The sequence below is a fragment of the Globicephala melas genome, chromosome 18 (assembly GCF_963455315.2).
Source record: "Globicephala melas chromosome 18, mGloMel1.2, whole genome shotgun sequence".
In the NCBI taxonomy this organism is placed as follows: Eukaryota; Metazoa; Chordata; class Mammalia; order Artiodactyla; family Delphinidae; genus Globicephala; species Globicephala melas.
In genome coordinates this window covers 1,009,366-1,022,594 of record NC_083331.1, presented here as the reverse complement: position 1 = coordinate 1,022,594, position 13,229 = coordinate 1,009,366, and the positions used below count along the sequence as shown (strand labels likewise).

At 42.9% G+C, this 13,229-nt stretch overlaps 1 protein-coding gene across 3 annotated transcripts in view; it reads left to right on the top strand.

Moving 5' to 3' along the window:
- Nucleotides 1–13,229, top strand: part of XPO4 (exportin 4) — a 105,569-nt gene that overhangs the window by 80,067 nt on the left and 12,273 nt on the right. For all 3 annotated transcript variants that reach the window (XM_060287794.2, XM_060287795.2, XM_070044065.1), the window contains 6 exons: nt 347–524; nt 3,865–4,024; nt 4,544–4,713; nt 5,489–5,663; nt 8,778–9,071; nt 9,988–10,171. In XM_060287794.2, the coding sequence (XP_060143777.1) occupies nt 347–524; nt 3,865–4,024; nt 4,544–4,713; nt 5,489–5,663; nt 8,778–9,071; nt 9,988–10,171 (1,161 nt within the window). The remainder of the gene's footprint in view (nt 1–346; nt 525–3,864; nt 4,025–4,543; nt 4,714–5,488; nt 5,664–8,777; nt 9,072–9,987; nt 10,172–13,229) is intronic.

The following is a 13,229-nucleotide window of genomic DNA, read 5'->3' as shown; positions in this document are numbered from 1 at the left end:
AATACTGACTTTTGATAAAGATAATAGTAGAATTCCTATTAACTTTACAGAATATAGTACTGAAAATTATTAAAAGATTACAGAATAAAAAGCCTACATGTCAGTATGAATTATAAAATTGGTGAATAAAACTTTTGTTCTTTGTCCTTTCCTGTGTTGTTTGAGGGTTAATTATCTTAGAAACAGAAAGTTTCTCATCAAACTTGAATTAACATATTAACATTTATAATTTACTTTTACATCAATTTATATGGTGTATATAAATCAGATAAAACTGAAAACATTTATAGTACAATTTGTTAAATGTAGATTGTTGTGTTCATTTTTAATTTTTTTTAAACTGAAGGCTACCTCTTAGCTGATGATACTCAGGGAGAGACTCCGCTAATACCTCCAGAAATAATGGAATATTCCATTAAGCATTCATCTGAAGTTGACATTAATACAACACTTCAAATTTTGGGATCTCCAGGAGAAAAGGCTTCTTCCATCCCAGGGTACAACAGAACAGATTCTGTGATTAGGTAATATGACCTCTATAGCTGTGCTCTTGTAATTGATTCTGTTTTATAAGTTCTGAGTTGACGGGTAGATGACTCGAGGGACGGGCGGGTTGTAAAGCTGACACACGAAAGAAGATAAAACTCGGAGAAGCCTTGAAACAAACAAGGATGGCAAGTACTCAGCACATTTAAGCGGTACCACTCTGGTGGGAATTGGCAGCTGTGTCCAGTACCGAGGAGGACAAGTGTAAGGTTATTCTGGATGCATGAGGCCTTGAAGGGACATTTGGTCTAATTCCTGCAGACACAGCCCTTGACCATCAGAAAGCAGTGCTAATGCGGGTTCAGGCACCTGAATGAAAGCACCAAGAGTGGGAAATTCTTAGCAACCAGGTGAACGTGAACACGTATTTATTGTTCAGGAAGCTGGAATGACTTTCCGGTGGCTTTCCTGGCCTCTCATAAAGTAGAAATATTTGTCCTGAGTGTGTGTGAACCTTGAGAGCCCTGTTATAAGATGGCAGTGTGCCTCAGATGAAAGAATTCACTGTGATCTTCCTGAGAGGAGTGGTAAAACTTCCATTAATTCTTGATGGTGAAGTTAAGGAGGGATGAACGTGAACTAAATATCCTCCTAAAAGTGGATTTGAAAACAGCAATTTAAGTTTCAGCATCTTAAACTTTAAATTAGGTTGCAGGCAGAGAGAATAATGACATAATATTGGTTTTTGTCTGTTGCAAAATCATGAACTCAAACAAGGTGCTGTCCCCTCATTCTTTTTATTTTAATGCAAAATAACATAGATACCATTTAAACCTGTGCAATAGAAAATATGTTTTTTTTTTAATTAAACTGTTAAGTGGATATCAAGGAAATGTTTGGGAATTTATTTCCTTTATTGTTGCATTCTCTGATTTGAAATAAAATGTCAATGTCAATGCTCTATTGGAAAAGTTTTATTTCTTCCTTTTGGGATTGCTTTCAGCATTAGGTGGAGTAATTGCTTTGATTTGGTTCATGGTGAATGTTAACTGCGGAGTCAGTTCATTTCAGGGTGCTGTCCTGTTGTGTTCTGTGTCACTGTTCTTGCCTGGGCAGTACCCTCAGGAATGCTTTCCTTGTATTTTCAGTGCTTTTTCAATTTTTGCCAGTCTTGGGTATCAGTGAGGGAGCAAAACATTTTGGTGTCTGAGAGCAAAGCCTGTGAAGGGTTGAGGTGGGGACCGGAACAACAGGAGTCACCGTTGTTCTTCAGTCCAAAGAGCGAGTGTGACATTGAACGGCAGGAGGGAGACAGACCTTGTTTACTAAGAAAGTGGTTTGCATTTCTTGAAGAAATCATCATTTGACAAGTAACTATCGAGTGCTTACTCCGTACCAGGCACTGTTCTAGAGCAGACAGATTGCTCCCCCTTTCAAGCTCCTCGTGTGGGAGAGGGAAGAAGTAAGGGAATGGCGCGGTTGTTAGCAGACTGTCAGTGCCGTGGGAAGGAGGCCGGCTGCCCGAGGGCCAGGTGTGCAGACCTCAGGGTGTTACAGACCTGTCGGTGTTACAGGGTGCCGTCAGCGTGAGCTTTATTACTTCACGTACTTGAGGGACCCCACTGTTCTAAAGACGCCTCCCATTAATTTATGTGAACGCGTTTTCTCAGTGCTCATATCTATTGAAATGAAAAACAGGAATCAAATTACACATGGACTAATTTGGAAAAATCAAACCCTGCCACATTAATCTTATTAAGATACATCCGTTTTATTTATTTATTTTAATATTTTTAAATTGCAGTATAGCTGGCCTACAATATTGTGTAAGTTACTGGTGTAGAATATAGTCATTCACAGTTTTTTAAGTTTATGCTCCATTTATAGTTAGTATAAAATATTGGCTGTATTCCCTGTGTTGTACGTAAAGTTTCATTTTTAATAAATGTGTTTAATAATTTATTTAAATTTGTGTGATATTTTGCTCAATTGTGTACTACTAAGTTTTGTAACGATAACTCAATCCAGAAGACATTTTTAACACAGTCTTATCACTGGAAAGTTTTAAAAATTATATTTTAATATCTATACATACTTGTTTCAGAGAAGTATATGGTGTGATCGATAAAGCGAGTATAAGAAGTTTATTATATTAGGATAATAGTCTGTGGGGAAATGAAATAGGAATAAAAATTTAAGGCGAAAAAGAAAGTGTAAAGCTTCCAACTGTGAAAGAAAAACTTGTTTCTCTTTCACATGGATGGTGATGGGTATCAGAATTCTAGGGTAGTTAAATCCCAGTGCATACATTTACATGGTTGCTGTGATTGCTTAGTGCACGTTCTGAGAGCCTGCAGATTACATCATTTAAGCTCTTTATTCTTATGGGGAAAATTTGATACTTCAACTTAAAATGCATTGTGAGATCGTTGGCTTAGTTTTGCTCACATACACTCTAAAATCATTTTTAAAACTGTGAGCACTGTTGGCATAGCGAGTGTATGTAGTGAAACAAGAAGACCGTAAACCCACCTGTGTAAAGAAGACGGTCAGAGAAGGGGGATGTCGCCAGCTGCGAAGGAGGTAGCAGTGGGTCAGGGGCTGAAACTGCCGTGAGGTTTCACAGCAGGGAGATGGCTTCACTCACCCTGAGAGCAGCAATGAAAGCAGCGTTCCTGCCTTAGCGCTGATATTCCTAGAATGGTGTCATGATGGGCTCTTTCGCCTAAGTCCTTTGCTTCTTTGCCTTTTAGCTAAAGTCAGGTTAAATACAGATCCCTTGTGCCCCCTTCCAAACCCAGAACAAAGCCTTTTTTTTTTTTTTTTTTTTACTGGTCTGCATATCGTGCTGTGTTAACGCTGCTCAGCGTATGAATTCGGTAGTGTAGAAAGGACAATACATGCACTTATGTAGGTAATTCTAGCAACATTTTTATTTAAAAATAACGTTAAAAGTCAAGTTTGTTAGGAAATAAATAGGACTGTCAGATTTAGAGACAAGACTGAGTATTCAGAACGTTCTGGATGAGTCGCTGGCCCGTCCCCACACCATAAAACGACCAGTGTCCATGGGTTTTAAGTAGCTTTTAACTGTGTGCATTTCTCTGTTTTGAACCTGAAAAATCTCTTTAGACAGTAGTGCTGAGACTCGCACGTGTAATCACAGCCCAACAGAGGCCATGACTAGTCCAGCCACGACTCTCTTCCTTTTCTCCTGCTTCCTGAAAGGTCAGCAGTAAAATGGGGCATCTGTCTCCAACCCTCTTGAAGAAAACTTCAGAGAGTTGAGAAACAGAAAAGGGCTTTTGAGGAAAAAAATATGGTTAGACAGCCAATAAACTGATAAAGGAATAAATGACTTCCTTTTTGTACCTACAGGCTGTTGTCTGCTGTTCTCAGAGTTTCAGAAGTTGAGTCTCGGGCAATAAGGGCAGATCTCACGCACCTGCTAAGCCCTCAGATGGGCAAAGATATTGTTTGGTTTCTAAAACGCTGGGCAAAGACTTATCTCCTGGTGGATGAGAAACTGTACGATCAGGTCAGAATGTAAAACCGTTTGATTTCGTTTGGATTTATGAGCATGGGAATTATAGAAATGAGAACATTTTTCTTGGTGATTTTCTCATCAGAATGTGAGTAAGAGCTGAGCATCTTCCACACTGGAGAAAACTGTGTGGACAGCGTGCCGTTTTGTTAACTTTTCCTAGAGCATATCATGTGATTTCTGCTTATTTTAACCTATATTAAGTTCAGAGTACTGTTTGGGAATGGATTAATTTATGTTCTTTGTATTTGGTGTGAATGTGTGACTGTGTATGTAATATGAGAATAATTAAAGCTAATAGGAAAACCACACTGGGAAACATCAGTGGATTGATGATGTTCCTTTTTGGACTTTGGAAATGAATACATTTAGAAAATTGGTGTGAAGTAAGCAGTACTTCTGATTTAGTGCTAATTTCAGTTTGATTTCTCTACGGGTTTTTTTGTTTTTGTTTTCTTTCCTTTTTCCGGCAGATCTTTCTTTCTGACCTTAAAAAATTTGTTTTCTCTGAAGATAAGCGTGCCATTCAGTACAGCATTTGGAGCAGACACAGAGGGCTCTCAGTGGATTGTTGGCTACCTCTTGCAGAAGGTCCTCAGCAACCTCTCGGTGTGCAGCAGTGAGCAGGACCTCGCAAATGACACAGTGCAGCTGCTCGTCACTTTGGTGGAGAGAAGGGAGAGGTGAGCTGACATGTGTGACTTCAGTGGAGTCTTTTCAAGTGGTGAACGGTTACACGGTCCTAAGGTTTAGGTAGACCCAGCGTTTTTGGAGCAATGTGTTTTAAAAAATATATCATAGTCTTGTTACAAGTGCAAACAGGGCTTTTCCATGTTACGACTGAAGATTGCATAGATGTTCAAGGATTTGTCATCAGAGAATCTTTATGAGTAACATATTTAATTCAGTAATTTACAGTTTTAATATAGAATAGTCTTATTTGAATTTTCAGCTATCGCATTAGTATTATCCCATTTTAAAGATGAGAAAAACTGATAATTTGACAATTAATAATTTAATTTTGCAAAGTAAAATTTTTAGTGCTTTCTACAACAAATTCTGGAGATGTTTTCAGTTTTCTTACTATATAGGAAAATGATTGTTATCATTACTGTCATTGGCTACTATTTATTGAATTCTTGTAATTTATTAGGTACTGTTGCAAACACTTCATATGAAGTATCTGATTTAATCATTTCATCAGTCTCAGCCATGAAATTTAGGGCTGTTATTACTGTTGTTATCTTTATCTTATAGATCAGGAAACTGATAATTAAGAGAGATTAAATAAACTTTACGTTGACAAATGGCTAGTTGGGTCTGAATACAAGACTCCAAAGTCTATACCAAGTTGTCTGTGCTGGACTTGAAACAGAAGTTGAAGCTCGTAGCCCTGCACTTTGTTTACTTAGTGCACATGCAGTGTAAGCAAGTAATGCGTCTTGTCTCTCCCTGCAGGGCAAACCTGGTGATCCAGTGTGAAAGCTGGTGGAACCTAGCCAAGCAGTTTGCGAGCCGAAGCCCACCTCTGAACTTCTTGTCCAGCCCCGTGCAGAGGACGCTGATGAAGGCGCTTGTCCTGGGGGGCTTCGCTCACATGGACGCAGAGACCAAGCAGCAGTACTGGACAGAGGTAACCATTCCCCTGCCTTTGACGGCTTTTCCACGTCGCCCTGCCAGCGTTTCATCTATGTGTTGCCGCAGACAGTCTGTGGAAACATAGCTTTTCTGGTGTTTTCCCTCCTAACGAGTGGGTTGGCGCTTAGAGTTTGTCCGACCCGCTGACATGCTTGCGTGAGGACGTTGAACGCTGTCGAGTGCCCGGCACTTTAGACACCTTTTCCCCAACGCGAATGACAGCCTGAGCTGGTGTGTTGCTTCTCCATGAAGAACCCGTGACATGTTCCTTTGTCTTGGACAAGGACATACAAATTAACCACTGCGTTGGCTTGCTAGGGCTGCTTTGACAAAATACCACAAACTTAGTGGATTAAACAACGGAAATTTACTGTCTCACGGTTCTGGAGGCCAGAAATCCAAGATCAAGGTGTGGGCAGGGCTGGTTCCTTCTGAGGCTGTGACGGAGGGCCTGGGGTTCCCGGCCTTTCCCGGAGCTCCTGGTGCTTTGCTGGCAGTTTGCGGCGTTCCTGGGCTTGTGGGTGCATCACCCTGATTCCCCTGCATCTCCGTGTGCCCATGTCTGTTCCAAATTTCCCCTTCTTATAGGAACACCAGTCATACTGGGTTAGGGGCCCACCCAAAGGACCTCATCTTAATAACTAATTACATCTGAAACAGCCCTATTTCCAAATAAGGTCATGTTCTGAGGTACCAGGGGTTCGGACTTCAACACATGAATTTTGGCGGGATGTAATTCAAGCCATAGCCACCACCCTGGACACGTCGTCTTATATAATAAGGTTTAAATTGGGAACCAAGAGTTACCAGTGCATGTAGGTTGCCAGCCTGTAATCCCTGTGACTGGATGCCCTTAGTGTTGAGAAAGGGCACAGTAACAGAAATAGGCAGTAGTCTGCGACTTCAGAGCCAGAATGGAAATCAGCCTGACCATGTGTTTCCAGTTTAAATCATTTATTTTCATACGTGCAGCTTTAAATAGAATTAAGAGATCCTCTTCATGAATGTGCCTGTTTACTCTTATACCCAGGGGAGTTGGAAGGGGAAAAACAGGCTGGAGCTTTGTGTTGGTCTTCACCCAGTAGGACAGAGGCTGGACATTGCAGCCCACAGACCAAATCTGGCCTGCTGTTTTTATAAATAAAGTTTAAAAAAAATATTTATTTAGGGCTTCCCTGGTGGCGCAGTGGTTGAGAGTCCGCCTGCCGATGCAGGGGACACGGGTTCGTGCCCCGGTCCGGGAGGATCCCACATGCCGCGGAGCGGCTGGGCCCGTGAGCCATGGCCGCTGAGCCTGCGCGTCCGGAGCCTGTGCTCCGCAATGCGAGAGGCCACAACAGTGAGAGGCCCGCGTACCGCAAAAAAAAAAAAAAAATTATTTATATATTTGGCTGCGACGGGTGTTCGTTGCAGCATGCAAACTTCTAGTTGTGGCACGTGGGATCTAGTTTCCTGACCAGGGATCGAGCCCAGGCCCCCTGCATTGGGAACGTGGAGTCTTAAGCCACTGGACCACCAGGGAAGTCCCTATAAATAGTTTTATTGAAACACAGTCATGCTTAACCGATTACATCTTTTCCATGGCTACTTCTGCACTACAGTGAAATCATAATTGAATAGTTGGGCCAGAGATAGTAAGTCCTGTAAAGTGTAAAAGATTTACCCTATGGCCCTTTATGAAATATCTTCTCTTTTTTTCTGCTAATGGGAAAGAGGTGAAGATAGTGGCAGAATCCTGTGAATGGCGTCAAGGAAGTCTTTTTTTTTCTTCTTTTGAACTTAAATTACCTAAGGAAGTATGATGATAGCATGCACTTATATTTTTTCCATAAGTAATAATTTCTTTTTTTCAGTTTTACTGAGATGTAATTGACATACATCATGGTATAACTTTAAGGTGTACAGCATAATGGTTTGACTTACATATATTGTGACACGGACAGCATCTGTCATCTCACAGATACCAAAAAAAGTAAAAGGAAAAAAAATAATTAAGGAGCATTTTTTCCCTTGAGATGAGAACTCTCTGATCTCCTCTCTTCACTTTCCTACATCTCATATAGTCATCATGATGTACGTTACATCCCCAGGACTTTCTTTTTTTTTTTTTTTGCGGTACGCAGGCCTCTCACTGTTGTGGCCTCTCCCGTTGCGGAGCACAGGCTCCGGACGCGCAGGCTCAGCGGCCATGGCTCACGGGCCCAGCCGCTCCGCGGCATGTGGGATCTTCCCGGACCGGGGCACAAACCCGCGTCCCCTGCATCGGCAGGCAGACTCTCAGGCACTGCACCACCAGGGAAGCCCCCCAGGACTTATTAATCCTGTAACTGAAAGTTTTTATCTTTGTCTTCCTCCCTCCTCGATTCCACGTATAAGTGAGATCATACAGTATTTGTCTTTCTCTGTCTGACTTATTTTACTTAGCATAATGCCCTCAAGATCCATCCATGCTTTCATGAGTGGCACGATTTCCTTGCTTTTTATGGCTGAGTAATATTCCATTGTATATATGTACCACGTCTCCTTTATCCATTCATCTGTCGATGGACACTTGGGTTGCTTCCGTGTCCTGGCTATTATAAATAGTGCTGCTATGAACATAGGGGTGCGTGTATCTTTTCGAATTAGTGTTTTCACTTTTTCAGATAAATATGCGAGGTGAAATTGCTGGATCCTATGGTAATTCTATTTTTAATTTTTTGAGGAACATCCGTACTGTTTCCAAAATGGCCGTACCAATTTGAGTTCCCACCAACAGTGTACGAGGGTTCACTTTCCTCCACACCCTCGGCAGCACTTCTTATTTCTTGTCTTTTTGATGGCCATTCTGATAGATGTGAGGTGATATCTCGTTGTGGTTTTCATTTCCGTTTTCCTGTTGACTGGTGATATGAGCACCTTTGCACGTGCTGTGTTATTTATTTGTTTGCCAGAAGTTAGGATCCCCTTCAAAGTGGGGCTTGTAACATGTGGTTCGGGTATTTTTTTGTTTTTTGTGCTTTTTTGCCTCCAACAATTAGAAATGTTTTGGAAAGTAAATATTTACCCAAGTTGAAGAAACTAAGCATGTAAATCAGACTTTTAAAAAATTCACGCTTTATTTTTGTAGGTTCTTCAGCCTCTTCAGCAGCGATTCTTAAGAGTGATAAACCAGGAGAACTTTCCGCAGATGTGCCAGCAGGAGGAGGTGAAGCAGGAGATCACTGCCACGCTGGAGGCCCTGTGTGGCATTGCTGAGGCTACCCAGGTTGACAATGTAGCCATCCTTTTCAACTTTTTAATGGACTTCCTTACCAATTGCATTGGATTGATGGAAGTTTACAAAAATACCCCCGAGACTGTCAATCTCATCATAGAAGTTTTTGTTGAAGTTGCACATAAGCAGATATGCTATCTTGGAGAGGTGAGCACGGTCTACTTTGATCCCTTCCAGATCAAAACTCCTGATAGCTATAACAAAATGATAGATACTTTGCTTCAGATTAAATGAACGTTATTTGAAATAATATTTCTATACCTCCAAAAGATTTTTCAAAAGAACTCAGAGTGCAGAGGAAGGCATATTGAATGAATGTAAATTCTTGCCCTAAAAATGTTAATAATGAGGCATTTCTTTGGGCTAATATGTTACTCTGTCAAACTCATTCACATGAGGAATATTTGATAAAACAAATGGATTATGGTAGAAAATGTTAATAAATTGCTCTGTGGTAGAACCCTAGGACTTAGCATTTTAAGTGGCAGTTTGCATCTTTGTTTTGTAAGTCAGATGAATGTTCAGATACACTAAGTTCTTTTATATTCAGTCAGCAAGGATGTTCGTGATTTGTGTGTTTGTTGTTGTTGTAGATCAGAGGAGCCGGCTTAAAAGTGAGGTTACATTTGGTCAGTGTTACAAAAGTCGTCACAGGTGCACTGTTCAGAGCTCAGGCCAGTGCCCTTTATTCTAATGCTTGGTGCTCTGTGCTTCTGCACCTTAAACCATTCTACAGCTTAAAGTAATCCACGTCGTACAAGAAGTTAAAGAGCAGGAGTAAAGCGGTTCTGTTGCCAAAATTGTATTGTCTTTCTAGTAGGCACAATCTAATGCACACAAAAAGAGTGTCAAATTTTATTGTTAGAAAACTAATGTTTTAAATATAACCGTAATCTTTATGCTTTCTCATTTTTGTCAGTGCTGTAATGTAGTTTACGACAAGCGTTAGAGCTGCTGTTGGGATTCAGAGTAAATTTATTGGATTACATCTTGGACTTCTGTAGTGTTTATGTTCCCCAGCCAGGCGCCCCCAGCAGCCTGACCTCTGCCTGCTTTTTCCCAGTCCAAAGCCATGAACCTGTACGAGGCGTGCCTCACCCTGCTGCGCGTGTACTCCAGGAACAACGTGGGGCGGCAGCGGGCCGACGCTCCCGCGGAGGAGGAGGAGCAGTACCAGGACCTGCTGCTCATCATGGAGCTCCTCACCAACCTCCTGTCCAAGGAGTTCATAGACTTCAGCGACACAGGTAGGCGCGCCCGCGCTCGGCCTCTAGGCCTGCGCTTGCTTCTGTCCAAGCGAAGCAGTGCTTGCGGTATGTGACGTCTCACGAGGAGGCCCCATTTACAGAACAGGCGGAAGCCAGCCGGTCCCCGCGGCCACGGGCAGGGCGGGACCAACAGCCCTGTGTGCCTGGCCTTCCTCTGGTAGAGATGAAAGTGCTGGTGTCTTCCCTGTCCCAGGCTCCTAGCCAGTGCCGGGCACTGTCCCTGTCATGGCAGCATGAGTCTGGTGCCACTGGTGCACGCGTTTTAGAGGCCAGGAAATAGGCCCAGGAGTTTACACCACTTGCCTGCAGGTGTGCAGCTCGCGCACCCCAGCGTCTGACTTCAGAGGCCAGTGTCAGAGCTCGCTTTACTGACGAGTTCCCCCTCCGTGTCCTCTGAGGAAGCCCCAGCCCTGTGCCCACTGCAGCCTGGGAGCCACTGGACTTGGGGGCTGACAGGCGACACTCCAAAGCCCTAACCTGGGGCTCCCCAGCAGCATGACCTTGCGGAGTCTGTTGCCTTCCTGGGCCTCCCTCGCTGTTACAGGGGCTGTGACGATCGGTGCCTGCCAAACTGTTCACGATGTGCCGGCAGGTACCTCCGGTGCCTGCCGTTGCCGTTCTCGTCACCGCTGTTGTCACAGGCAGGCGTGTCCGGGTGCCCGGAGCCCCGCGTGTCCGCAGCTCTCCTTCAGCACCTCTTGCCCACCGCCTGCCTTGCCTCAGGACACAGGGGCCTCCAGCTCCACGGGGAAGATGTGCTGTCCACGTCTCCTCCCCGGGCTGAGCTGCCCGCAGGCAGCCGGTGGTGCTGCCCCTCCCTCCTCCGACCCCTTCTCGCCCCCTGCGCTCAGCACACCTGACACTGGACGTGTTCTTCTCTGTTCCCTCCACCGGTTCACTCAGCAGAGGTTTCTGGCAGAGCTGCCCTGTGCCAGGTACCGTCAGCTTCAGCCCAGGAGCTTCACTGCCCTGGGCGGCTGACAGGGCACCAGGTGAAGGGCGTCCGCTGCCGCTGTTTCCAGGCCCAGCCACTCGTGTGCGTGTCGGTCCCAGACTTTCTGATTCCTTCAGGCCGGGGTTGCTTCACCTTTTCTAGATCAGATGTGCCTCTGAGGCCTCAAGTTGTTCTGAGCCTTTGCCTTGAAGGGTGTATGTTACATGACCCGCTGAGGTTCACATGCCGTGTTAGTTGATTTGTAGACTTCCCAGGGGTGTAAGGACCAGGATAAGAGCCCTGTACCCTGATGAACTGACTCTCAGTTAAGAACTGATACTGAGAGGGATGGGAGAGCTTTGTATGAAGGGCATCTGGAGGGGACAGAAGCCCTCTCAGGCTCCCCTGGGAGTGAGCTGTGGAGTAAACAGTATGGGTAAGTGTGGACGGGCAGGTTTTCAAAAGAAAAAAGCAGAAGGGTTGAAATCGTAATACAACGTTAGAAAAGAAATTGAGGCCAAAATGCTCAGGATTGAAAGTACAAAATAAGGGTAAAAAGAATAGAATAAGGTGGATAGGGTTGAGGTCTAGAAAAAAGAAAATGAAGACAATTAAAATAGGAAATGATCAAGCAACAGATAAAATAGATGGTAAAAAGGGAGAGAATATTTTTAAGTAATTATTAAAAATAAAATACAGATAATAGGTGAGATAAGAGAAAATATTTTAAATATTATGAAATAAAATTAACATACCAGGTGAGATATAAAAGCATAACTGAAAATGAGCCTCTGCATGACATTCTTGAGCCCCTGGCAGAGCCCGTGGCTGCAGAGCTGAGTCCCACAACCCAGGCCAGGAGCCGTCTCTCGAGCAGACCCAGCGGCGGTGGCCAGCCTGCCATGGCCCCGGCCCAGCAGGCCCAGGCTTCCTACTGGATGGATCCAGGCTCGCCATGCCCGGCTTTGGAAAATGGGATTCTTGCAGCTGGAACTGAGGCTCTTGGAGAAAAGTACAGAATTAGGCTGAAAACGTGGTTTTTAAGTAGAAGTGCTTTTTTACCACATTTTGTCCTTTTTTTCCCCCTTGTTCTGAAAGTAAATACGCTCATAATAGAAAACACTTGAAGTACAGGGACAGAAAAATCACCCATGCTTTGACATAATCCAGAGTAATTGCATTTTGTTAATTTCCCTTTTGGTTATTTTGTATAATTTTTTTGTGATTATGCTCCAAATATAATTTTATATTCTGCCTTTTTCATTAATGTATTATTAGCCTCTTCCTTGTCATTAAAATTTTTCATGACTTTTTGATGGCTGCGTGGTAATCCACATTTTGGAACCTAACCCTGTTTTTGTAATACAGGACATCTGGAGTATTTACAACTTTGCTGTTACAGTGATAAACTCATTACTTCTGTGGATGAATCACTGTCTAAATTTATGTTTATATCCTTACTATATACAGCGCTCAAAAGTCTCTTATTATATTGCTTTTGAGGGTAACTATCACACTGTATCCTCACCACCATTTACATGTTATCATTCAGAAGTCACTTGTAATCTAATGAATCAGAAGTAGTACCTTCAAAAACTTTGTATTGCTTGCTTAATGATTGGATCGAACTTGTTTTTTTTCATTGGGCTTATGGTTTTGTTAGGTGTTTGTCTGTGGATTTTGGTCCTTTATCTGTTAAGGTTTTAAGATTCTGAGTAATTTATGTGCCTCCTTTATGGATTAAGGGTAATAATCCTTTGTCATATTAGTAGCTTTTTAAAAAAAACTTTCTTTTTTTAATGCAATATTTAATTCCTATATCTCCCCCCATTCCTTTCCAGCTTAGAAAAATCCCACACACCTAGGAGAAAAGTGAATAGTACTGTGGAAATTATTTAACTCACAGTATGACCAATGTGTCAGTGGGGTCAATTTTACTTTTCAAAAAACATTGATTAAGCGTTAGTTTTACTTTCATCGTCGTAGAATGATAATGTAAACACAATATCTGCGTCCAGTATTCAGACCCTAAACAGGACAACACGAAAGGCTGTATTATCCTCTTGTAGATTTATTTTGTCTTGGGGGCTTGACTTCGCTTTC